The sequence below is a fragment of the Lampris incognitus genome, chromosome 9 (genome assembly GCF_029633865.1).
Source record: "Lampris incognitus isolate fLamInc1 chromosome 9, fLamInc1.hap2, whole genome shotgun sequence".
NCBI classification, from domain to species: domain Eukaryota; kingdom Metazoa; phylum Chordata; class Actinopteri; order Lampriformes; family Lampridae; genus Lampris; species Lampris incognitus.
The window spans coordinates 56267780-56295387 of NC_079219.1; the positions used below are offsets into that span (position 1 = coordinate 56267780).

The 27608-nt window shown below is 50.9% G+C and overlaps 1 protein-coding gene across 1 annotated transcript in view; it reads left to right on the forward strand.

The window, feature by feature from the left end:
• Window positions 1–27608, forward strand: part of adam22 (ADAM metallopeptidase domain 22) — a 98006-nt gene that overhangs the window by 23212 nt on the left and 47186 nt on the right. The window contains 3 exon segments of the mRNA XM_056286432.1: window positions 4312–4378; window positions 13492–13574; window positions 23289–23352. Coding sequence (XP_056142407.1) covers window positions 4312–4378; window positions 13492–13574; window positions 23289–23352 — 214 coding nt within the window.

A 27608-nucleotide genomic window follows, 5' to 3' on the forward strand; every position in this document is an offset into this window, starting at 1 on the left:
TATGGCATTCTGACACATATCGGGCCGCCAGGTGTGACCTTTGACCCTGTCCTAAAACAAGTGGCCATTGCTCTTCCTCATCAGGAGTAGAACATTTGGAATCTGGTCTTCAAAGTTCTCCTGGTGTTTTTCTCTTATGTTCTGGAATGTCTCACAATTTGGCAGGAAGTGCATCTCTGCCTCCACCCTCACCTGCCGTACAGTGACCACACATTCTTTGGTAGCCAAGACGTTGTGTGTGTGTCTGCCCTTCCAGTGGCTGGACTGTGGTCCGTGAGCCTGTGCTAGGTAAGGACGTGTCTCTGCTGGCCGTCTCTGACGGTGGACAGACAGTCAGCCAATCTGTCTTCTCTTTTTAACATTCCAGTTTGTGTTGTAATTTGGTTTCTGTGTCCCAATGTTCCACATGAGTCAATTTCTAGGGTTTAGGGAGACCCCCCCCCCCCCCGATGCAGAGAGACGGATTAGGTCTCGATTGTGTGAGTCATACACATCATAGTCCAGAAACAGATAAATCACATTCAAGTGGCGTTCACAAGAGCCGCTTACGTTTTGAAGCACTTAGAAAACGTCCACGGTGTCCTCAGTTTAATCTAAGCTGTGTCTGTAGTAGTGCGTGTCTGGCCTTCATCTCTCTCTCTCTCTCTCTCTCTCTCTCTCTCTCTCCTCTCATCTCTCTCTCTCTCTCTCTCTCTCCTCCTCTCTCTCTCTCCTTCTCTCTCTCTCTCTCTCTCTCTCTCTCATCTCTCTCTCTCTCTCTCTCTCTCTCTCTCTCTCTCTCTCTCTCTCTCTCTCTCTCTCTCTCTCTCTCTCTCACCGCATCCTCCTCCTCCCACTCACCACTTTCCATCTCGGGTCAGGCGGCGCGGCCCGCTCAGTAAAAGTATACGACTTCTTTGCTCTCGCGGATGATTGGATCCTGACAGGAGGTTGGGGGGGTGATTGATGGGTCTCTCGGCGGGTGTGGCGAGCGGGCCCGCTCCGCTCCCGAGCGCTGTCCCGCTTATGGATTCCGTGTCACTTCTTCTTCTACCCTTGCTGATAAACACCTAAGGGGTGACACGATGTAGGGGTGATTTTCAAACTTTCCCCTGTAAATTGAATCTTTTGGGGGAGCGGGTTTACGCCACGATGGAGCGCCGGCTGTAAAAAGAAAAAGAAAAAAAACAAAAAACGATGAAATCTGTCACAGGAAATGTAGCATGTCATCTTTTGCAAACAGCCCCCCTGTTTTTTTTTATAGTCTTGCTTTATTCTTGTTTTTGTGTTATCTGCAGGTGTTTGTTTGCATGTTAGTGTGTGTGTGTGCGCTTCATAGAGTTTCGGTGAGACGAGGCACAGCGGCCCGGTTGTTAGCGCCGTCGCCTCACAGTAACGAGGTTCGAACCCCGGGGTTGTCCGACCTTGGGGGTCGTCCCAGGTCGTCCTCCGTGTGGAGTTTGCGTGTTCTCCCCCGTGTCTGTGGTGGGTTTCCTCCGGGTGCTCCGCTTTCCCCCGTCCTCAGAAAGACACGCGTGTCAGGGTGAATACTTCTGTCTGTGCCCTTGAGCAAGGCAACGGAAAGAAGAGCTGGAGTTGGTCCCCGGGTGCTGCGTGGCGGCTGCCCGCTGCTCCTCGCCACACAGCTAGGATGGCTTAAATGCAGAGCAGGATTTCCCCGCGGCGGTTAATGAAGTGTCTCAAAATCAAAATGAATCGGTATTGTAGCGAATTCGGGGGGGGGCAACCCGGTTCTCCCGCACCACGGGCGACCGCGTTAACCAGTCGACTAACGGGTCCGACCCGTTACTCGACTGGTTAAGTCCCTGAATTCGCTTACGATATGCATCGAGGCATCAACTTATTGCTGCCGCCGTCACTGGACGTGGACTGTGTCTACACAGAGAGACCACAGCAGCTCGAGTCTTTGGCCATATTTGTTTTTAAGAAGCGAAGAGAGCGAGAGGCTACACCCACCTGCAGTTTATGGTCCTGGTACAGGATATCCTAAAAGGTTCGAGCGGGTCAGTTGTTTTTTTGTGCGTGTTTTTTTTCCTCCGTATTGTTCTGAGTGGTTGGTATAGTGTGGTGTTAGTACTAGTGACGCCGTTATTCTTTGCAGTCCAAGTCTGAAGCTTCCGGAGGCCAATGTTACACTTCCCAAGGCCTTACAGGACCTTGAGACTGCACGAACAGTCTTACACACAGGACACACACACACACACATGCAGGGAGTGGTGGCTGCTGTCTGTCCTCCCAAGGGGTGGGCAGCCCTCTCTTTCGGTGCCCAGGGACCAGTTCCAGGTCAACATCCATGTCGTGTTCAGGGACAGGACAGGAGAGTGTTCAGTGTTCTGCACGGGGTTTTTTTTTTTTTGGGGGGGGGGGTCCCCCCCTTTTCTCCCCAATCATATCCGGCCAAATGTCCCACTCTTCCGAGCCGTCCCGGTCGCCGCTCCACCCCCTCTGCCGATCCGGGGAGGGCTGCCGACTACCACACGCCTCCTCCCATACATGTGGAGTCGCCAGCCGCTTCTTTTCACCCGACAGTGAGGAGTTTCACCAGGCCCAGGTAGCAAAATTGCTGTGGCCCGGACCCGTCCCACACTGACACTTTCATCCGGCCCACGTGCCGTGTGGAATGACGGCACTTGGGCGGTCCGCTCCTGTTTGCCAGATCTGGGCCAGAACCAAGCCATAGCAATGCCGCATGTGCCACATATTTGCCAAAGGGGGCCCATATTTGTTTTGTGATGTTTGGGCCATATTCAGCATTTACCACACGGGGCCACTTCAGGGTCACATCCAGATCACATGTTGCCGAGAGCACCGTGTCTTTGCCAAAAGAGGCCCACATTTGATTTGGCATATTTGGGCCATATTTGCTGTTATACATGTGGGCCACTTCAGGCTCACATCCATTTTGTCAGGGCCAGAAGAAGGCCGCCAGTGCCGCATCACTGCCTGAAGTGGCCCACATCCGGATGCTGTCTGGGGGGGGGGCATAGCACATGGGAGGATTACGCTATTCCCCCCCAGTTCCCCCTCCCACCCAAACCGGTGCCCCAACCGACCAGAGGAGGCGCTAGTGCAGCGACCAGGAACACATACTCACATCCGGCTTCCCACCTGCAGACACAACTAGTTGTGTCTGTGGGTGGGAAGGTGTAGGTCCCTACAGACACAACTAGTTGTGTCTGTAGGGACGCCCGACCAAGTCGGAGGTAACACGGGGATGCGGTCCGGCGATCCCCGTGTTGGTAGGCAACAGAGCAGACCGCCACGCCACCTAGCCGGGCGCCCCGTCCTGCACGTTTTCATCGGGGTTTCTTTTTTGATGTTGGGAGGAGCAAGGGGAGAACATGCAAATGTCACACAGAATGGTCGCTAGTCGAGAGATGACCCACCTGAGCACGCGGAGAACGTGTGTGTGTGTGTGTGTGTGTGTGAGAGAGACAGACAGACAGACAGACAGACAGACAGACAGACAGACAGACAGACAGACAGACAGACAGACAGACAGACAGACAGACAGACAGACTATACATTGGTTCAATGTGTTTTTGGGGGGAAAAAGTTGAAACTTCTATCTTTGATGTGATCAGGTCCAGCAAGTTAAGATAGAACTCACTCTTTCTGCATCGCAACCCCCCCCCCTAGTGTGTGTGTGTGTGTGTGTGTGTGTGTGTGTGTGTGTGTGTGTGTGTGTGTGTGTGTGTGCATGCGAGACCGGAGCTCATATATCTCTGTCTCGGAGAGAGCCCGCAGTGTTTGACCCTCCGGGGATCCTGTAGTCCAGCTTTGCTGAGAAAGCACGCCGACTGATTTAGCCTTGTTTATGCCAGTCTTCCCCTCTCTCTTGTCTTTCTCTCTCGGTCTGTTCTCGTTCTTCTATCCCACTCTGTCTTCTTACCTTCCCTCCCTCCCTCCCCCGCCCGACTAACCTTCACTCGCCTTTGTCCTTGCTCAGCCACAACTTTTTCCATCTTTCAGAGAAAACCTAGCTAAACATAGCAACACATTTCTAAATATAACAACATAAATAAAACATGCCCCGACCCTGTTCACCCACCCACCCACACACACACACACAGAGTCAATGCACATATGCCGACACACGGCGGTGTATAATTGTGTTATATATGTGCTTGAGATGTGCCCTCCTCCCTGTGTGCAGGTCGCAGCATCCTCACCCAGTTAGTCTGCCCCGCAGTTTCTGCACAGCCAACATGGAGTCGGACCCCGCCATCACAGCCGTGTGACCGAGGGAGACGCGGAGCAAAGATGAGACGGTTTGCTAACATTTTCTCCCCTCTTCTCTTCACTCCCCAGTGACCTCCTGTCGTCGACGTACATGGAGAGACGGGTGTCTGAAAAAGGGAAGGCCGTCGTCACCAAAGTAAGCGTTTGCAGCTCATGTGTTTAGATTCTGTCAGGCCGAGGAGAACAAAATGGTTCAAGTGTTGCCCCAGTGACTAGTCATCGTGGTCACACACGCTGAAGTCTACAGCGTGTTGGTGAGAGTATGACATCATCAGCACATCGCTATGGCGACGTCATAACCTCACTGGCGTTTTCACCACGGACTATGAAACAGAAAGTCACAGGTTGGGGGGCGTCCAGGTAGCGTGGTGGTCTATTCCATTGCCTACCAACATGGGGAAGCCGGATGTGGGTATGTGTCCTGGTCGCTGCACTTAGCGCCTCCTCTAGTCGGTCAGGGAGCCTGTTTGGGAGGGGGGGGGGGGACTGGGGGGGAATAGCGTGATCCTCCCACATGCTACATCCCCCTGGTGAAACTCCTCACTGTCAGGTGAAAAGAAGCAGCAGGTGACTCCACATGTATGGGAGGAGGCATGTGGTAGTCTGCAGCCCTCCCCGGATTGGCGGAGGGGGTGGAGCAGCGACCGGGACGGCTCGGAAGAGTGGGGTAATTGGCCAGATACAATTGGGGAGAAAATCACAGGTTGGTTGAATCAGTGCTGCTGTTCATGTGTCAGCTATGAAATTCAGGGGGCAGAACAGTCCATGGTTGGGGTTGGTGGGGTCTCTGCTAATGCGGAGACCCCTTCGAAGCTAGCGTTTGTGATGAATGTCTTTTACGGCTGGGAGCTGGGTACTGGCGATATGCTGGGCTGCCTTGATGACCCGCTGCAAAGCATTCTGGTCTGCTGATGTGCAGCTGCCGTACCACTGAGACGCCGCTGGTCAGGATGCTCTCTATGGTGCAGTAGTAGAAGTTGGTGAGAATTTTGGGGGACAGACAGGCGCTCCTCAGGAAATGCAGGCGTTGTTGGGCCTTTTTCACAAGGGCCCGGGTGTTTTGTGTCCAGGAGAGGTCCTTGCTGATGTGGACTCAAAGGAATTTGAAGCTGGAGACACGCTCCACTTCCACCCCATTGATGTGTATGGGGGATTGGCTGCAGCTTCTAGACCTCCTCAGCTCCTTCGTCTTCTGCACACTCGACATTGGAACATCATTTAGATGTTGCCCCCCCCCCCCACACACACTTTTAAAATTTACTGACCGATGCCGTACGCCAAGATGGCGGCACGCAGGGGGCTGCCACCTGGTGTGGCCTGGTCTCACATGGCCACTGAGAGGGGCTAATAGAGACCACCGCCCTCATATGAAGCTCTGAGCAACAGGAGATTAAGATAATCCACTGGAAAGCTAAACTCCACCACAGATCACACACTTGAGGCGCTATGATATGTCAGATTAGCGGTGGCATTAGAAAGGCCAGGATTTACCCTGCTCCTCTCTCGGTCAGACGGCGGATTAGTTCGACATTATTACCGAGAATAATACATAATTAGAGTTTAGGAGGTTTTTAGACCAATTACAGGATGTTCTGCTGGCCCATGATTTTCATGTTACTCATTACCAAGTAATCTTTGTGTGGATCACTCCACTGTACCGACAAATACCCTACTTAGTAGGGCGCCTCATGGGTTTCGAGTGACCCATTTTACACTAATGCCTTGCCAAACGGTGGGACGGATGTTTTTCCCTGTGTTAATGTCTTTGGTTCAGGTTGGTTTTATATAAGACAGGTCCTTCTCCCCCTGGTTGCATGTTGCACACCCGGATAGCAAAATTGCTGTGGCCTGAACCTGTCCCACACTCGACTTCCATCTTTCTTTCATCCGGCCCACGTACCGTGTGGAATGATGGCACTTGGGCGGTCCGCTCCTGTTTGCCAGATCTGGGCCAGAACCAAGCCATAGCAATGCCGCATGTGCCACATATTTGCCAAAGGTGGCCCGTATTTGTTTGGTGATATTTGGGCCATATTCACCATTTACCACACGGGCCGCTTCAGGGTCACATCCAGATCACATGTTGCCGAGAGCACTACATCTTTGCCGAAAAAGGCCCACATTTGATTTAGCATATTTGGGCCATATTTGCTGTTATACATGTGGGCCACTTTAGGCTCACACCCATTTTGTCAGGGCCAGAAGAAGGCCATCAGTGCTGCAACATTGCCTGAAGTGGCCCACATCCGGATGCTATCTGGGCAGTCACGTTTTGGTTTTTTGTTTTTTCCTTCCCTTCTGGACATGCACATAAACTCACACGGTCACACTTAGAGGGCGCAATGTCCTACTTGTTTACCCGGTGTCTGAGCCTTCCCTGTGCCCTGTCCATTGTGTTGTTGTCCAGATGAGTTCATATGATTAATTACTCTTATCTAGGTCCTAAGAGATCACGGTAGATCACACCGATTTAGGATCACAAACACACACACACACACACAAACACACACAAACACACACCCAGGATGGATGCACAGTGTTAGGGTTTTGGGTGTTTCTTGCACTGGCAAGAAGTGGAGCAGAAGGTTCAGGGAGACGGGAAGAGGAGAGACACTGGAATAGTAGAGCACAGCGCCACTTATAAATAGCTCTCTCTCTCTCTCTCTCTCCTTCATCCACTCTATCTCTTCATTCGACACTCTACCTCAGTTTACCCAGGCCTTCTCTGTCTGTCCTCTGTATCCTCTAGCGCTTTCCCTGCTTCACTACCCAACTCTCTCTCTCTCTCTCGCACTCTCTCTCTCTCGCCCATTCTATTTCCTCTATTTATCTGCCTGTCTGTTGGTCTGTCTGTAAATCTATCTGGCAATTTTCCATCTCCCTTTCTCCCTTTTGCCATTCAAAGACCTACTTCAACTGTCGATCCCTCTGTGTGTGTCTCTCTCTCTGTCTCTTTCTGTCTCTTTCTCTCTCTGTCTCTCATTCTCTCTCTCTCTTTCCATCTCTCGCTCGTCTGTCTCTCTCTCTCTTTCTCTGCCCCCCCCCATTTTACTCTGCTTGTTGGTCAGCCTGTATATCTATCATGTTTTCCGTCGACTCCTCTGTTTGCCAAGAAAACACCCACCGCTATTTAAGTCCGCTGACGTCTTATCTGCACAGGCTAGATGTCTACGATAAGAAAGTGTAATGAGAGGAAAAAAGAAGGAGGGAACGAGAGGCAGAGTGAAAGAGAGAGAAAGAGATGGAGAGGCAGGGTTAGTGGGGCATGATGGATCATTATCCGTGGGATTCTACCTCCTACTTTATATCCGCTCTCTCAGGAATCATGGTGCGATAGCCGAGCATGATGTAATATGGAGTTAGTGTAGGGAGGTAGGTAAATTCAGAGTGAGATAGAGAAACTGAGAGAGAGGAGAGAGAGAGAGAGAGGGAAGGAGGGGGGGGGGGCTGAGTGAGATAACAGAGCAATGACTTTTAAAATACAGAGAACGAATCATATTCCTCAGCATGACTGATACAGTTTCACTTCCGTTGTTGAGTAACGCACACACACACACACACACATACACACCCATAGGCCACTGTCGTCACGTGTAACCTCCATCCCAGGCGTCCGGGTAGCATAGCGGTCTATTCCGTTGCCTACCATCACAGGGGATCGCCGGTTCGAATCCCCGTGTTACCTCTGGCTTGGCCGGGCGTACCTACAGCTGCGAGTGGGAAGCTGGATGTGGGTATGTGTCCTGGTCGCTGCACTAACGCCTCTGGCCAGTTGGGGCACCTGTTCGGGGGGGGGGGGACTGGGGGGAATAGCGTGATCCTCCCACGCACTACATCCCCCTGGTGAAACTCCTCACTGTCAGGGGAAAAGAAGCAGTTGGCAACTCCACATGTATGGGAGGAGGCATGTGGTAGTCTGCAGCCCTCCCCGGATCGGCAGAGGGGGCGGCGCAGCGACCGGGACGGCTCGGAAAATAGGGTAAATCGGTACAAGTACAATTAGGGGGAAACGGGGAGGGGGGGAGGGACCTCCGTCCCATACATAGTTATGTCCTAGGAAGGGGCTATGAGATCCAGGTGCAGGGCTGTGGACATGGCAGGCACCATGTCTCTTTTTTGAGGTGGCGTACAGCTGCAGGCTCTGGAGGGACTGTGGATCAGAAATTGATCCTCTGATAAAAGCCGTCTTTCCGCTGGGAGGCCAGCTTCCTGCCTAATGGCTGCCGGGCTGCTCGTGAGATGGACCAGGAAGAGATGGGGTGCAGAGCACTTAGACTCTCCATACGCATCTATAGAAATACATGTGCGCTTATGCTCTGCACTTACAGGGAGGGAGGGAGGAGAGAGAGAGAGAGAGAGAGAGAGAGAGAGAGAGAGAGAGAGAGAGAGAGAGAGAGAGACTCTCTCACACACACATGCACCCCCCCCCACACACACACACACACTACCAGAAGGATAGAGGCTAGAGATGGACTGAGAGAGAGACGCTGTCCGTTTACAGGGGGAGGGAAGGACACACACACACACTGTCAGGTTTTGCTATCCTTGTGTGGACATTTGGTCTACACAAGGATAGCTAAACATGCACACACACACACACACACACTGTCAGGTTTTGCTATCCTTGTGTGGACATTTGGTCTACACAAGGATAGCTAAACATGTACACACACACACACACTGTCAGGTTTTGCTATCCTTGTGTGGACATTTGGTCCGCACAAGGATAGCTAAACATGTACACACACACACACACACACACACACACACACACACACACACGAGAAAGAGAGGAAGGTTAGCATGAGGAGGGCAGCGAGGGCAGAGAGAGATGGAGGGGAGGATTTACTAGACTTGCTGTTTGAGTCTCCGGCCGCCTGTAGAGGAAAGGGAGGATGGTAGGATGAGGTGGAGGAGAGTAAAGGTTTGGACCAGTCCATATACGTATAAGTGCATTTCAGACCTACAGGCTTTGTTTTGAATCAGAGGACGTGAGCCACTTTCACATTTTCTTTTTTATATCTTGTAACCGAGCTATTTTCTCGCCCGGCGCGGGATTTGATACGGGGCATACTGCACCACAAGGCGACATCACTAACCGCTCGGCTAAAGGGTCAGACCAGTTAGCTAGGGGCTAACATGTCTTACACTACTAATAAGACACGTTAGCGTGTCTGACCCTACTACTAATAAGACGCGTTAGCCCCTAGCTAACGTGTCACGTTAGCCCCTAGCTAACATGTCTTATTAGTAGTGTCTTATTAGTAGTTTACACTACTAATAAGACACGTTAGCCCCTAGCTAACGGGTCTGACCCTTTAGCCGAGCGGTTAGTGATGTCGCCTTGTGGCGCAGTACGTCCCGTATCGAATCCCGCACCAGGCAAGAAAATAACCGGTTACACAAACATCACCAAACGTCGGATCACAAAGAGCCACGCATATCAGTAGCTCTGACAACGACTCCTAGAGGATAAATATCTGAGTCTCATCACCAGCCAGTCAGACTCGCTTGGTCTTCCAAAAAAAAAAAAAAACTGTTTACTTACCCCAGTGATGTTTCCATCGATTATTTTAAACATTATTAACATTTTATGTTGAAAGTAAATTGGGATACATAACAGTTTAGAAGCTACACACCCTATAACAGTGTTTCTCAACCCAGTCCCCAAGGAACCCCTATCCTGCAGATTTTCATTGTAACCCTGCATAGGTAGCCCTGCTTGTACTTACTCGACCAATCATCTCGCAGCACTTCATTATGCAAGGTGTGCAACGTCTGGCAAAATTCACTGCTGATTGGTTGAATAACTACAAACAGGTACCTATTCAGGGTTGCAAAGAAAATATGCAGGATAGGGGTTCCTTGAGGACTGGGTTGAGAAACACTGCCCTATAACATGCCATGACCCCCCTCTCTTACTCGAGCAGTGTGACAAGCTTGTTTGGTAAAGTGGGACACCCATTGTTTTTCATTAAAAAATAACTTGACATAGCTTTGTGATGGCAGATCCAGTTTAGCATTCAATTGCCATCTCCATCAAATAGGATGTTGTGTTTGCATGTCAACCAGTGCACTTGAGAGGCATTCAGAGGCCCCTGAAACCGGCATCCCTTTAAATTACAGTCCTTACCACGGTATAACTAAATTATAATACACTAACAATTAAAATATACTTAGAACTGGCAATTAATGGAGGGCCTCCAATGGCATAGGGGGCTAAGGAGCTGTTCTGCACGTTATATCGACTGGGCGGTTTGATAATTACATCCCTAAAGATCGACCGGGCAGTTTGGGCCATTTTGCCAATATGCAAAAGGTGGCGGAATAATGATAATAGCAAATAACTACAATTATAAGAGGGTGCCTTCGCACCTTCGGTGCTTGGCCCACTAAATACTCAAAACAAGCATAAATTGTTCAGCCAAAGACAGTTTGATGGACTGGTTCAGCTTAAGATGACAGAAAGCTCAGCACTTCCTCCAGAAGATCGACTCCAAGCCCGTCTCTTGAACCCGCCAAAGGGTCGACTCATTGCTGGAGTTCTTGAAGGCGACCAGGCACAAGAACAAACAGATTAGAGGGAACATCAACCCTCTCTGGCCAGTTGAAAGCAGGTGCTGGTGGTCTCTCTACTCCCTCCGCCGGCTGCTCATCTGCGCCGAAAACCCCTTGAACGCCTGTGAGATTTTGTGGTGGTAGTTGAAGACATCCCTGCACAAACATTTGATATGGGGACATGTACCATGCAGTTCTGAGGCCATGGTAGTTCCACTGGGTGACAAAGAGACGCAGGTCTCGGTTGATTCTCGGCAAGCACACGTAGCATGAAGCCCAAAGGTGCATTTCATTGTTGCAGTCCAAGATTCCATCGTGCTCCAGCAGTGTAAAGAGGGAATGGTATACATTAGAGAGGCCATTCCAATCATCTCTCCACGGTCTTTCTATCCTCTGGTTGTGATTTCCTGGTCGGTCGGGTAGCCTGTTCGGGGGGGGGGGACTGGGGGGGAATAGCGTGATCCTCCCACGCAATACGTCCCTTTGGTGAAACTCCTCACTGTCAGGGGAAACTCCTCACTGTCAGGTGAAACGAAGCGGCTGGCGACTCCACATGTATCGGAGGAGACGTGGTAGCCTGCCGCCCTCCCCGGATCGGCAGAGGGGGTGGAGCAGTGACCGGGACGGCTCGGAAGAGTGGGGTAATTGGTTGTGTATGATTGGGGAGAGAGACAAAGTCAAGGCTCCACGTCACTTCCGCTTCCTCTGCACAGTTTTTCTCTGCAACCACGTTTTGAACGTCTTACATAGTCAAGAGTCCTTACTGCATGCTGCCATGCACGTCATCCATCTCATCCTATCGAGATTTTGCTCTTCTGATGGATTTGAGCTCGGTCTTTCTGCGAATGGGTCTTCATGTTATGTAGCAAGACGAGCCTCCTGAATTTGCACCCAAAATGCTTTCAAAATCTTCATTTATAATTTCCACCGCAGCCGCCATAATTCTCGACCGGGGAAGAGGCAGAAAAAAGGCGCGGAGAAAAAAACCTCGCTAAAAAAAAAAGGATCCCAAATTACTGAGATGCTGAGTTGCATGGGGCTAATGTTATCAGATGACCTCTGTGTTTGCTGAAATATGGTAGGTAAATTTGCGTGGGAGTTTTTACTTTGCAAATTAGGGATGTGGCTGATTCGCACAGGATTAAGATCACAGACGACCTCCGCAATTACTAGAAGTCCCCAGCGTGAAGATATGGAGGTAATAGAAGCTAGGTTAAGAGGAGAGGAGACGATCAGCGAGCAGCAGTATGGTTTCATTCCACGAAAGAGCACCACAGTTAGATGTTTCCTTTGAGAATGTAGATTGAGAAGTATAGAGAAGGTCAGAGGGAGGTATACATTGTGACCTTGTGATGGACCTGGCAGCCTGTCCAGGGTGTCTCCCCGCCTGCCGCCCAGTGGCTGCTGGGATGGGCTCCAGCGTCCCCACGACCCTGAGAGCAGGATGAGTGGTTTGGATAATGGATGGATGGATTTAGAGAAAGCATATGACAGGTTGCTGAGAGAGGAGGTGTGGTGTTGTATGAGGAAGTCGGGAGTTGCAGAGAAGTATGTAGGAGTGGTGCAGGATACGTATGAGGGCGGTGTGACAGTGGTGAGGTCTGCGGGTGCAATGACAGATGGGTTCAAGGTGGAGGTGGGATTACATCAAGGATCGGCTCTGAGCCCTTTCTTGTTTGCAGTGGTGATGGACAGGTTGACGGACGAGATCAGGCAGGAGTCTCCGTGGACTACGATGTTTGCGGATGACATTGTGATCTGTAGCGAGAGCAGGGTGCAGGTTGAAGAGAGCCTGGAGAGGTGGGGGTATGCCCTGGAGAGAAGGGGAAGGAAAGTCAGTCGGAGCAATGGAATTTCAGGCAGTGAAAGATGGAGCTTGGGAGATATTTCACCATAGCCTTGGACCAAATCTATAAGATGTAAGATGAAAATTAAGAGAACGAGGACTCCTTCAAAGAAGGCTGCAAATAAGACTGTTTTCTGTTGCTAAATTAGTGATAACCTATACAAATAACACATAACTGTTATTCTGTGTCCGGGTAGCGTAGCGGTCTATTCCGTTGCCTACCAACACGGGGATCGCTGGTTCGAATCCCCGTGTTACCTCTGGCTTGGTCGGGCGTCCCTACAGGCACAATTGGCCGTGTCTGCAGGTGGCAAGCCGGATGTGGGTGTGTGTCCTGGTCGCTGCACTAGCGCCTCCTCTGGTCGGTCGGGGCACCTGTTAACATAGCGTGATCCACCCACGCGCTACGTCCCCCTGGTGAAACTCCTCACTGTCAGGTGAAAAGAAGCGGCTGGCGACTCCACAGGTACCGGAGGAGACATGTGGTAGTCTGCAGCCCTCCCCGGATCGGCAGAGGGGGGGGGGGGCAGCCTCACTTTGCTTCGGCTGGCTTTTCAACCTTGTTTATAAGGCCTGTAAAATAACCTCAATGAAAGAATCTCGAAAAAAGACGTATTGTCAAACACAAGCGCGTCCTTTGAGCAGATGAGCAACCGAGCGGAGTGCACGCACAACCTCCCATCCGTGTTTGTATTGTGAGCTGGCGCCGGGCCTACGGAGGGAGAACTGACAACAGCGGTAGAAAAAACTGAATTTTAACTGGTCCCCGCTGTTCATACGAGACATTTAGGCAGAGACCGTCTGTGTTGTGTTGACCTGTTTGTATTTCTGTCTTTTGCCTACAGGGAGGGGAACATTGTTACTATCAAGGAAAGGTCAGGGACAACTCCGACTCCTTCGTGGCGCTCTCCACCTGCCATGGACTACAGTGAGTATTATCTTGTTTGTGGTCGTGAACGTCAGGGGCGTCGCACAAAATTCTGGGCCCTATACATAAGCCGTCTCTGTGGGCCCCTTCCTTCTTTTGTCTGTCACGCGTCACTTTTTTGAGTTCCAGCACACTATATTATTTACTATCATAGTACATGAATTTATTTTAACCTAACTTAAACTTGTATCCGCAGTCACTCGCGACAGGACTAGATGAGCTGCATTGAGAGACGCTCGTGAGGGGCGGACTAAACCATTTTGCACCTTTCGTAAGGGGTGAGAGGGGCCTCAGAGAGCCTCCGCTATTTTCTTGAAGTCCCTCAACTGATGTATTGAGCCATTTTTAACTGAAGTTATGACACTAATTAGTTAGAAATTGAAACACTTGGGCATCATTTTGAATTTTACAGAGTGGGGCGGCGTGGCTCAGGAGGTAGAGCGGGCCCGTCCGGTAATCGGAAGGTTCCCGGTTCAATCCCCGGCTCCTTCAGAGAGTGTGTCGAAGTGTCCTTGAGCAAGACGCTGAACCCCCAGCTGCTCTCGATGAGCAGCTTGGCACCTCGCGGTGGCAGGCTCTGCCGTCAGCGTTGTGAATGCGAGCCCTCGTAAAGCGCTTTCGAGTGGTCGGTAGACTAGAAAAGCGCTGTATAAATGCCATCTATTTACAGAAATGAAAATTTTGCAAACCAAAACAAACTTTTAATGCCAGGCTTCCCGAGGGGCCCCCCCGCCCCTCCCTTCTGGGCCCCGGTAGGTCCTTCCCCTTTTTCCACCCACTACGACGCGGCCGGTGAACGTCGCCGCCATTTTCTCAGTCTCTCCCTGTCCCAGCCCCGGCCCAATTAGCCATCAGGCCAGCATAATTAGTTTTAGTGAGCCTTCTCTCTCTTCTCTCTACTTATTTACCTCCTTACTAGGTCATAACTCACACAGACAGGTACTGCTCCCGTTGCAGCGTGGACCTGTCCCTCAGACGGCGTAGTATGGATTGACAGACTCCTCCGTTCAGGATTCCACGTACATATAAGACCTCTCTTCGAATCACACACATACACAGAGAAACTCCTCTCTGAAGTGTTTTCCTGTGGGACGTTTCTGTTTCTCCCGTTGGTATTTTTAGCTTTGCTCTGAAGCGGCGCTCTGTCAGAGAGAGACGGGTCAGAAACAAGGCCGCCAGGAGGATTTCATACCGTACATGCATGTGTGGTTCTGTGTTAAGGGTAACCGTGCATGTGTAAGCAGCAGAAAGAGAGATTACGGCTATACTGTGTACGTGGTCTCGTCTGTAGATTTAGATTTGAATCACGGGACTCGGTATGTTCGCGGGTCAGAGGAGTAGGATGTAAGAAGATGTAATTTCGAGTCCTTATACGTCCCGCTGATTCTACGTCCCCGAAATAGTTTGGAAAAGCTCTGTGTTCTATATAGTATATTCAGTTCTGTGCCAGGGGTGTAAGAAAATATCGATACACTCGAGTATCGTGATATTATCTTTTGTGGTACTTTTTTTTTGGGGGGAATTTTCCCCCACTTTTTCTCCACAGTTGCATCGGGTCAATTATCCCCACTCTTCCGAGCCATCCCAGTCGCTGCTCCACCCGCTCTGCCCATCCGGGGAGGGCTCCAGACTACCACATGCCTCCTCCGATACATGTGGAGTCGCCAGCCACTTCTTTTCACCTGACAGTGAGCAGTTTCACCAGGTGGACGTAGCGCGTGGGAGGATCACACTATTCCCCCCAATCCCCCCCCCCCCAACAGATGCCCCAACCGACCAGAGGAGGCGCTAGTGGAGCGACCAGGACGCCTAGTCCTCCATCCGGCTTCCCAACCACTGACACGGCCAATTGTGTCTGTAGGGACACCCGACCAAGCCGGAAGTAACACGGGGATTCGAACTGGTGATCCCCATGTTGGTGGGCAATGGAATAGACTGCTACGCTACCCCGACGCCCCCATCTTTTGTGATACTGTATCGATTCTCAAAACAGCTATATTGATTTTTAGTTGTTTACATGTAAAGGTTCGTGACAAACATTTTGTGTTGTGTGTAACCCCACGGCTGCTAGATAACAGTGTTATAACAGTATCTTCAGCCATTTCACTCTTCCACTCCCAACACAACAACGTAAACTGAGACAGAAAGTAGCATGAGCACAAAGAACACAGGCCTATGAAGCCACATTATATCACCTTTCTTACAGTACGACATATCGCGATATATTGAATCGTAAGCCCCGTATCGTGATACGTATCGTATCACCAGATTCTCGCCAATACGCAGCCTTATTCTGTACTAGATAGATCTTCCAGGGGTCCACACGAACGACAATAAAAACATTTAAAATCACACCATCAATAAAACAGACAAAACAACCCAAATTTAAAGATCAGAAAATAAGTGATGTAATTCTACATGGGAAACAAGTAGTAACTGATGGTTCGTTTCCCTGGGAAATGCACAGGTAAGAAACCAAATGCACAACACAGGCAGGTGGTTAGAGTCACACTCCGTTTAATGGTCAAGGGCAGGCAGGGGTCAGTACACAGCAAATCAGTCTGACAGACTGATAGACGAGGGGCAGGCAGACAGGCAAAACAGGTTCAAAGCTCAAGTTCTAGTTACCAGGGTTTTCAGTCCAAACAGGTGAAAAGATCTGACAAGGGGCAGGCAAGAGAAACAAGGTCCAGGAAACAGGCCAAAGACTTCAAACACGGGTAGACCGGCAGAACGAGAGTTAATGAAATGCTGGGTAGCTTGGCTGAATACACGGGATAATCTGGCAGGGCAACAGAGAAACCAGGCTGGATGCTGGCAAGGGCAGCCGATGGCTTGGGACCGGGCTGGGCCCGACCGACGACTCTGGACCAGGCTGGGTGTTGGCAGGGACGGTCGATAGCTCGGGAATAGGAACACGCTGGGCGTCGGCAAGGGAGGCCGACGGCTTGGGATCAGCACCAGGTTGGGTGTCGGCGGGGACGGTCGATAGCTCGGGAACAGGAACAGGCTGGGCGTTGGAAAAGGTGGCGGATGATCACGTTATTCCCCCCAGTTCCCCCTCCCCCTCGAACAGGCACCCCGACTGATCAGAGGAGGCACTAGCGCAGTGACCAGGACACATACCCACATCCAGCTTCCCACCCGCAGACACGCCTATTGTGTCTGTAGGGATGCCTGACCAAGCTGGAGGTAACATGGGGATTCCAACCGCCGATCCCTGTGTTGGTAGGCAATGGAATAGACCACTACGCTACCCGGACGCTCGGGATGGAGGTTACACATGACAGCAGTGGTCTATGGGTGTGTGTCTGAACCCAGGACCATCTTGTGTGTGTGCGGGGGAAGGAAAATATTCAACCATACATGACAGAAGACATACAGACACACTCATGCTATAGCTAGCCTATGATGCTATAGCTAGCCTATGATGCTATAGCTAGTGCATAATAACGTGAACTGTCAAAGTGATAAAGACAGAGAGGGGGACAGAGTAGACGAGAGAGGGGGTACAGAGTAGATGAGAGAGAGGGAAAGAAAGAGAGGGGGGACAGAGTAGATGAGAGAGGGAACGAGAGAGAGTGGGGGCAGGGTAGATGAGAGAGGGGGGGGCAGAGTAGATGAGAGAGGGAAAGAGAGAAGGGACAGAATAGATGAGAGAGGGAACGAGAGAGAGAGCGGGACAGAGTAGATGAGAGAGAGAGGGGGGGGACAGAGTAGATGAGAGAGGGAACGAGAGAGAGGGGGGACAGAATAGATGAGAGAGGGAACGAGAGAGGGGGACAGAGTAGATGAGAGATGGGGGGGGGGGGGCAGAGTAGATGAGAGATGGAACGAGAGGGGGGGGCAGAATAGATGAGAGAGGGAAAGAGAGGGGGGGGCAGAATAGATGAGAGAGGGAACGAGGGGGGGCAGAATAGATGAGAGAGGGAACGAGGGGGGGGCAGAATAGATGAGAGAGGGAAAGGGGGGGACAGAATAGATGAGAGATGGAACGAGAGGGGGGGGCAGAATAGATGAGAGAGGGAAAGAGAGGGGGGGGCAGAATAGATGAGAGAGGGAACGAGGGGGGGCAGAATAGATGAGAGAGGGAACGAGGGGGGGGCAGAATAGATGAGAGAGAGGGAAAGAGAGAGGGGGGACAGAATAGATGAGAGAGGGAATGAGAGGGGGGGGCAGAATAGATGAGAGAGGGAAAGAGAGAGGGGGGACAGAATAGATGAGAGAGGGAATGAGAGGGGGGGGCAGAATAGATGAGAGAGGGAAAGAGAGAGGGGGGGGACAGAATAGATGAGAGAGGGAACGGGGGGGGCAGAGTAGATGAGAGAGAGGGAAAGAGAGAGAGAGGGTTGTGCAAAAGGAGAGAGAGGATAGTGGGATGGTGTTGAGAGAGATTCGTTTTCATAGAGAATTTCTCTGATGCTGAGTCAGGTGTTTACCATAATGCACATCCTGTTGTCTTCCTCTCTCGCTCTCTCCTTCGCTCTCTCTCTCTCTCTCTCTCTCTCTCTCTCTCTCTCTCTCTCTCTCTCTCTCTCTCTCTCTCTCTCTCTCTCTCTCTCTCTCCTTCACTCTCTCTCTCTCTGTCTCTCTCTCTGTGTCTTTCAGAGAAACATGCACGCACACACACACGCACACGCACGCGCACAGAGAGAGACTACTGATTAATGTGATCCATCTGTAGAAAATATCTATATATATATATATATATATTCTGTTAATCATGTCGTTTTCTATATTTTCTCTCATCAGTACGTTTACATGACGTTAGAAAAAGTGGATTTATTGTGTTAGTCCGACTAAAACTGGACTTTTAAAACACATGTAAACGTGTTAGTCCCACTGAAATCGTACTAAATCGAATTTCTCGAAGTCAGACTAACACGCCCAGATGAAGCGGTTGGGGATGGATTTACTCTGGCATGTATACCGCTTCAATCGGCCCCGAACTGGCCCAGGCGTTCTGCGCATGACCCATAGCTCCGGCGGCGGTCTTTCACCCGGAAGTGAAAGTATCAACGGTATTAACATGGCTTGTGCGAGAGTGAGAACCGCGCATTTCTGGACAGACGAGGAGACAGACTTTATGTCGTGTCAGCTAAAGGAGTTGAATATCCTACAGCACGTGGATGGAGGGAGAACGCGGAATGGCGAACTATTCAAGAAAGTGGCGGAAAAGTTGGACGAAGCGGGATTTAAAAGAACCCCCCCCCCCCCCGAGAAAATCTGTGTGCGGTGGAGGCGTGGCCGGATTAACCCACCAGGGGGCCCCGGGGCATGCATATGTATCGCCCCCCTCCCCCGCCCTGTCAGTTAGGCTACGCTAACGATGCTAAACATTGTTAAATGTAAAGCTAATGCAGAGACTTTGTAGCTTGGGGCCCCCAACGCATCGATGGAGACTCGCTTGGGCCCTGCATCGCGACGCGGGGTTGGAACAAACGTCCCTTGTAGGGTACGATTGGGGATCCCTACTATATGCGAACACAATACCTCTGACCTTTTGGGGCCCCTGGTGGTCCGGAGCCCCGGGGCACTCGCCCGGCACGCCCGGTCTGTAATCCAGCCTTGGGTGGAGGCATATCGCCACCTACCGTACCGGGGTGGGAAATGCTTCCGTCGATAAATCGATTCTCGCCCGGTTCTTGTATACCGGGCCACCGACAGTAGTCCAGTTACATGGGCTAATCGAGCTGTAACCGTAGCTCGACTTAATGTGCATGTAAACGCACTGGCTCGTCAGGATGGCGTGTCGTCCGCAGTGCATATCGTCGAACCTCCTCCAGCACAAAACCATCACGGCCCACATTTTCTGACTCGGGTCAATTCGCACCCGGTCGGCTGTCCTCGAACAGAAGTGGCAACTCTTCAAGGTGTTTTATCTTGTGGTAAGCCTTGTAGTGTTTATTTCAACATGTTGCTCGGAAACTTTATCCGCCCCACGGGCAGATATTAACACTTATTACGAGGAAGTGCACTTGTTTCAGGATAATAGGACTTGTCTCCAGACATTTGCTGGGAGAGAGAAAGATGACCTCGAATCAAGTTTCCTGTTTTAAGATTATTTTTTGTTTCCTACTTTAGTGGAAATTCCTTATGACAAGTCTTATAATCGTGACGCTAGTGCACACTCTTGAAACAAGCAAATTTGTCCGTCAGCAAGGTAAGAAACATTTCTCGGCAGGTAGCATGGAGGTCTATTCCGTTGCCTACCAACACGGGGATCGCTGGTTCGAATCCCCGTGTTACCTCCGGCTTGGTCGGGCGTCCCTACAGACACAATTGGCCGTGTCTGTGGGTGGGAAGCCGGATGTGGGTATGTCCTGGTCGCTGCACGAGCGCCTCCTCTGGCCGGTGGGGGCGCCTTTCAGGAGGCAGGGGGAACTGGGGGGAATAGCGTGATCCTCCCACGCGCCACCTCTCCCTGGTGAAACTCCTCACTGTCAGGTGAAAAGAAGCGGCTGGGGACTCCACATGTGGTGGAGTCCCCAGGAGGAGGCGTGTGGTAGTCTGCAGCCCTCCCCGGATCGGCAGAGGGGGCGGAGCAGCGACCAGGATGGCTCGGAAGAGTGGGGTAATTGGCCGGATACAGTTGGGGTGAAAAGCCCCCCCCCCCCAAAAAAAACAACCATCATTCAGTAAGTTGTTCTCATTTAGAGTTCCTTACCCCGTCAAAGTGAATGACCCGAGACGGCCAACCATCGCTCACACCGCAACGATTTTGTCCCAAACTTGTCTGAGATGGCAAAAATCACACACTGCGTGTGTGGGTGGGTGGGTGGGTGGGAGGGGGGGTAAATGCTCAGCATTTCCCACTACTTGGCTATCTGGCTTGCCTCCCCTTCCTCCTCCTCCTCCTCCTCCTCCTCTTTCAGGGTGTGACAGGAAGATGAATGGACAGGGAGGAGTGAGGGAGGAATAAAATAGCTGAGCAGTAAGATGGGAGCGGTGGACCACGTTAGCCCAGACTCACCACCTCAGCCCTGGAGGAAGAGTCACTGAACAGGGACGAAGGTTCTAGTCTGCAGGACGTGATGTGGCGTTCACAGGCGGGGTTGGATTAAGCATTTTGCTCAAGGGCACTGTGGTATAAAGGAAGGGCATTTCACCTGGATGGCGTTTATCGTTTTTAATCTTCTTTTTTTTTTAGATTTCTTTTTTGGCATTTTCTGCCTTTATTGGATGGCGATAGAGAGAGAGACAGGAAAGGCAGGGGAGAGAGAGAGGGGAGGATATGCAGCAAAGGGCCCGGGGTTGGAGTCGAACCCAGGCCGCTGCGGTAAGGACTCGGCCTTATACTCGCTCTACAGCACCAGGGCACCCCCTATTGTTTTTTGGACCCCCCCCCCCTTTTCTCCCCAGTTGTACTTGGCCAATCACCCCACTCTTCCGAGCCGTCCCGGTCGCAGCTCCACCCCCTCTGCCGACCCGGGGGGCGGGGCTGCAGACTATCACATGCCTCCTCCCATACATGTGGAGTTGCCAGCTGCTTCTTTTCACCTGACAGTGAGGAGTTTCACCAGGGGGACGTAGCATGTGGGAGGATCACGCTATTCCCCCCAGTTCCCCCTCCCCCCTGAACAGGCGCCCCGACCGACCAGAGGAGGCGCTAGTGCAGCGACCAGGACACACACCCACATCCGGCTTCCCACTCGCAGACACGGCCAATTGTGTCTGTAGGGACTCCCGACCAAGCCGGAGATAACATGGGGATTCGAACAGGCGATCCCCGTGTTGGTAGGCAATGGAATAGACCGCCACACCACCCGGATGCCCCCCCTCCATCGTTTTTAATCTTAAAACCCACCCCAACCCCTGGCCCTAACCTTAACTTTTACCCTAAATTTAACCCCAATCTTAATCTAACCTGAATCCATATCTTAATTTAATGTTAACCCCCAGGTGAAGCGATGTACGAATAGTCTGTCCTATGAAGGAAGTGAACCAGAGTCCTTTAACTGGGATGACCTCACAAACCACGTGACCATCCCGCCATCTTTAAACGTAGTCAGCATGGTCCAGACAGTCGGGCGCTCCACCAAGAGGAGGCCTCTCGCTCTCCACGGCTCTGCTTTTCTGACACATTATCGGCTTATGTGCTTTATGTGTGACGCCGGACAAAGGCGTGTGGTTATCGTTAGAGGTGAGCTCTTCACGGGGGAGTCTGAATGGCGGGGGAAGGGGGGGAGAAAGTGAAAGAAGGAAGAGCGATTGGGCTCTGCTGATTCATTTCCCGTCACGGTTTGACCTGAGCAATCTCCTAAAAAGCTTCAGATAAAGTTAATTAATGGCTGTCGGCTGCACGTGTGCACTTTCACACACACACACACACACACACACTCATGTCCTTCTCAGGTTGTGTTGCAGGCAGAGACAAAAAGACCTTCACCCCGATGCTGAATGAGGCATTGATCGCTGACTTTTTCAACCGATCGCTGGCAATAATGAAACCCTGGCCCCAGTCCTTCTGCAGGACGCACCCTCCTTGGCTGTGCATGCCTTCATAAGTGTGTGTTTGTACAAGTGTGTGTGTTAGACTCGCATCTGTGTCTGTTGACATCATCGTGTGCCTGTATCTGTCTTTTTATATCATTTTTTCTTTCTGGGTTAGTAAATATCTTCTTTCCTTCGTATACTAAAAGCATTTTGGATTTGCAGTTGCTGCGTAAAAAGCTCAACAGAATCCTGTTTGCAGTTTTCATTATTTGGGTATTGCAAATTTTTTTTTTTTTCTCTCAGTTGCAGCAGAACAATCTCCCATTTCAAAGCTGTCTCGCATGCCGTCCATCTACTTGAACGGGGAGGCAGCGTTGCCCAACAAATGCCCAGTTCTTAGTTATCGCTCCAGACATGCGAGCCATAGGTGACCTTTAAACGGCGCCGCACGGTGGAATCCTCTCTCTGGTGATTGGATGACCTTTCCTTTCCTCTCGCATTAGCCTCCCTCCATTAAATGCATTGCCCGCCCGGGGAATGCATTTAACGATGCCGCGGACGGGGGCGAGAGCTGCGGAGGAGTCTGTCCTAAACTGCGTCTGGTCCCTCTGTATCTCTGTTACCGGGGTGCGGTTTACGAAAAGTGGGCAGCACGGCGGCGCAGTGGGTAGCGCGGTCGCCTCATAGCAAGAAGGTCCTGGGTTCGAGCTCCGGGGTAGTCCAACCTTGGGGGTCGTCCCGGGTCGTCCTCTGTGTGGAGTTTGCATGTTCGCCCCGTGTCTGCGTGGGTTTCCTCCGGGGGCTCCGGTTTCCTCCCACGGTCCAAAGACATGTAGGTCAGGTGACTCGGCCGGACTAAATTGCCCCTGGGTGTGAATGTGTGTGTGGTGGTGGGGGGGCCTGTGTGATGGCCTGGCGGCCTGCACAGGGTGTCTCCCCGCCTGCCGCCCAATCACTGCTGGGATAGGCTCCCGCATCCCCGCGACCCTGAGAGCAGGATAAGCGGTTCAGATAATGGATGGATGGGTTTACGAAAAGTGCTCCGGTAACATGGTAACAGGCAGCCGCGGAGACATGGCGGTGCCGGCACTGAAACAGCCGACACTTTAGCGCTAATGGCGAGGAAGTGGAATCTCCTGATGCATTATTCGGTTTAGTAATGAACGAAGGACACGTATACTGACGTGTTGTTTCTGCTCTCCTACCTCTCTCCGGACCCATTCCCCCTCCCCCCCCCTCTCCCCACCACCACCCTTACCCCACTTTTCATTTTTCCAGCGGGATGTTTTTCGACGGGAATCACACCTACATGATTGAGCCTGGAGGACGGGGGAACGACAGTGTAAGCACTTCCTGCACTTCACACACACACACACACACACATTCTTGTGCTTCTGTCTTTGTGAGGACCCCCTAATTGACTACATTCATTCCCTAACCCTAATGTTAACCATCAGAACTACATGCCTAACCTTAACCCTTACCCTAACCTTAGCCCAATGCTAAACCCATCAGAAAACAGGACAAACGGGGGGGCATCTGGGTAGCATAGTGGTCTATTCCGTTGTCTACCATCATGGGGATCACCTGTTCGAATCCCCGTGTTACCTCCGGGTTGGTCGGGCGTCCCTACAGACACAATTGGCCGTGTCTGCAGGTGGGTATGCAGCCGGATGTGGGTATGTGTCCTGGTCACTGCACTACTGCCTCCTCTGGTCGGTCGGGGCGCCTGTACGGGGGGGAGGGGGAACTGGGGTGAATAGCGTGATCCTCTCACGCGCTACATCCCCCTGGCGAAACTCCTCACTGTCAGGGGAAAAGAAGCGGCTGGCGACTCCACATGTATCGGAGGAGGCATGTGGTAGTCTGCAGCCCTCCCCAGATCGGCAGAGGGGGTGCAGCAGCGACCGGGACGGCTCGGAGAGCGGGGTGATTGGCCAGGTACAATTGGGGGGAAAAAATCAAAAAGAGAAAACAGAACAAAAAATTAAAAATTGGCGATTATAAATAATAAAAAAAAACGATTCTAGTAATAGGAGATTCGAATCTTGCCCGCATCCTGCAATTCAGCAGTGATGAAGTGCAGGTAGACAGCTTCCCTGGAGTGCCGTTTCCCCACAGAGACCACTTTTTCAAAACACTCCAACCTGTCACGACAGTCAGCAAAGTGGTTTTCTCCCTAGGCCTTAACAACCACTCACAATATCCAGACAATTGAATTCCGTACTAACAGCAGAGGAGACCTTTCCAAATGCCCCGGCATTCATACCTTTCATTAATTATTCAAACAGACTGGATGGTGAACAGAAAGCTTTATTGGAAAATCTGTATCAGCTGATAAGCAAGAAAGACAATGCCCGTCCTGAGATCAGCCCCCTTCAGTTCAAGACAGAAACTTGGAACCCATCCACCGGGCCGGCGAGACAGCAGACCTGCTCATACAATCATGGCTGGATCAGTTAAACATGTAGAGGGACGGCACGGTGGCCCAGTGGTCAGCACTGTTGCCTCACAGCAAGAAGGTCCTGGGTTCGAACCCGAGGCCGTCCCGGGTCCTTTCTGCGTGGAGTTTGCATGTTCTCCCCGTGTCTGGGTGGGTCTCCTCCGAGTGCTCCGGTTTCCTCCCACCATCAAAAAGACATGCATGTTAGGGTTAATACTCCTGCCTGTGCCCCTGAGCAAGGCAATGGAAAGAAGAACTGGAGTTGGTCCCCGGGCACCACAGCTGCCCACTGCTCCTATACAATAGGACGGGTTAAATGCAGCGAACACATTCATCGTAACGGTACAATGACAACATAAAGTGGCTTTCTTCTTTAATACGTCCAACAGCATCTTTGGTCTGGCTTCTCTCTGACCCATTTAGAGCAGGATATATTGGAGCGTGAGCCGACTTCTGTCCCGACGCTGAGACCACCGGATGTGCTGAGACTCAAATTTCAATTTAACAGTAGCTATGAGCCTTTAACCCATCCTTCCCAGCGGGAACCTGGTTATAATCCGTTGTCTCAGGAATTGCAAGAATCGATTAGGAAGGACGAAGCTCATTTGTCCAATTCTAAACCTTTACAGACAGGTGAATCGAACATCACCGGGGCACAGAAACAAGCTCTAATGGCCTTGAGCAGCAAGAAAGATGTAATTATCAAACCAGCAGATAAGGGAGGGCAAACGATGCTTCAGAATGGATTCAATTACCTGTTTGAGGCGGAAAGACAACTTGGCGATACCACAAACTGTGTCCTCCTGTCCTAACCTCCGCAATCTGAAACACAAAGTATAATTAGGAAAATCATTGGAAATTACACGATAAGACACAGATTTCAACTAAGCAGATGCTTTACCCATTCGGACCCGATTCTCCATGTTCTTGATTATTCTATCACCCAAAATCCATAAAACTCCGGAGACATGGACCGTTCCTCACAAAATACCTGTTGGAAGATCCATTGTTAGTGTCTGTGACTCAGAGTCCTGCCGTGTAGCAGAATATATTGACTACTATGTTAACGTTATTTCACAGAAACATCCGAGCTATGTTACGGATACATATGAGTTTGGCAACAATCAAAGGGCATGGAAGGACCTAAAAATTCTTTGCTCTTTTCGGTCGTCGACTCCCTGCACGCTACCATAGATCCTACCTTAGGGTTGAAGGCAGAGGCCGAGGCGTTCCGGCACTCACCGGACCCCCGCCGCCCGGACAAGGAAGTCCTCCAGTTGCTAGAAAATCACTTTTACGCGCAATGATTTTGAGTTCAATGGCGAGCATTTTTCTGCAGATATGCAGTTGTGCAATGGGGAGAAAGTATTTCCCCTCCCTGTGCAGATATAAATCTTCCAGGATGTGGCCAGACAGCGTTTATTAAACGCAAGAACCTACCTCTGCTGGGTCTCCAGTACTTGGACGACATATTTGGCATCCGGACCAGCTCAGTTGAATCTTTTAAAGAATTCCTGGCTGTGTTGAACTTGCATCACCCTAAAATTCAATTGAAACACAATTTACAATATGATAAGTTTGAACTTATGGATATCAATGTCTTTTTTTTTTTCACAGTTATGCAGCAGTTATGCATCAAGACACTAGCCAGCCAAGTCTAATTTCAAGACACAGAGATACATGCTGTCCATCATAAAACTAGCTATCATCCGAAACATACCTTCAGAGGTTTTATTAGGTCACTATTGATCAGGTTTAACCGTATTTGTACTTAACCCCAGGACGTAGAGGAAGCCACGAAGTTCATCTTCACGGCACTCTGACCTAGAGGTTATACAAAGCGGTTTCTCGGGGAGATTAAGGCTGAAGTTGGGGACGTCTTCAGGGAAAGGGGCGAGTATAGTGGAGGAAAAAGAGGAGGGGGATGGAGAAATCCTCTCACTTATCCCACTGGAGGTCACATCCTCCCAACACCTCAAGACCCCACATTCCCAGACTAAGCAAAATGTCCAACAGTTACAGGAGAAAGTGGAACCTCTCCAAAACGATCATCTGATTTACAGCAAATCGAAGAAGAAGATTTAAAAGACATTTTGGCTCACACTGCTTTTAAGAAACAGATCCAGCAGCCAGACAAACACCTTCTCAAACATTCCCCTTTCATAGCCAATAGGCACTCCTTAGGAGCTCCTCTTCTTCAGAGATAAACACCAGGGAATTACACGACTCCTCACTGTCAGGTGAAAAGAAGCGGCTGGCGACTCCACATGTATCGGAGGAGGCGTGTGGTAGTCTGCAGCCCTCCCCCGGATCGGCAGAGGGGGTGGAGCAGCGACTGAGAGAAAAAGGGAGAACACCCCCCCCCCCCTCAAAAAAAAGAAAAAATAGTGTCAGTGCATTACAACTTCCTTTGGGGAGTTATCCTTTCCTTCACCTAATCCTAATTCTAACCCTAATCCCAAATCCTAATCCTAAAATAAACCCTTAAAGAAGTGAGGACCGGGCAAAATGTCCTCGCTGTGGTGATCAACCGTTCCTCACAAAGATAGAAGTACAAGAACACACACACACAAAGCAACCCCACATTGACAGAAATGGTTGATAGTCGCGTAGCGGCGTGTTTTCCGTTCACCCCATCACATCTCACGTAGCCGCTGCTTTCGCTCTGTGTTGAATTCGCCTGTCTGCTTGTGGGGATTCGTCTCGGCCCGAGTGCGTGAAAGGCCTGACGATGAGGGAGACAGAGACGTCCTGTTATGACAGGACACTGAGTCAGGATGCATGATGTCCCGAGTTGCCCTCCAGACAAACCTGCATCAATTACAGCTCACACACAGCGAGACACCGCTGCTTTTCCTAATGAAGCCTGATTCCAGAGCACGGGGCTCGGGACGGGGAGATGTGCGATGATACAAAGTGTGCAGACAACAGAGCTGACTGCAGCCAATAAGATAATAACAATTATAGACATGATGGCTGGAATGAAGGTGCAAACCAGAGACGTCTTGAGCAAGAGAGCGAGGACCTGATCTTGATCTTAGTGTGTATGTGGGTGTGTGTGTGCGTGCATGCGGGCGTGCATGTGCATGCCTGCGTGTGTGATGGATTTGATTTGTGTTCTAATTAAAATGTCCAAAAGAAGTGTGTGGCCGGCT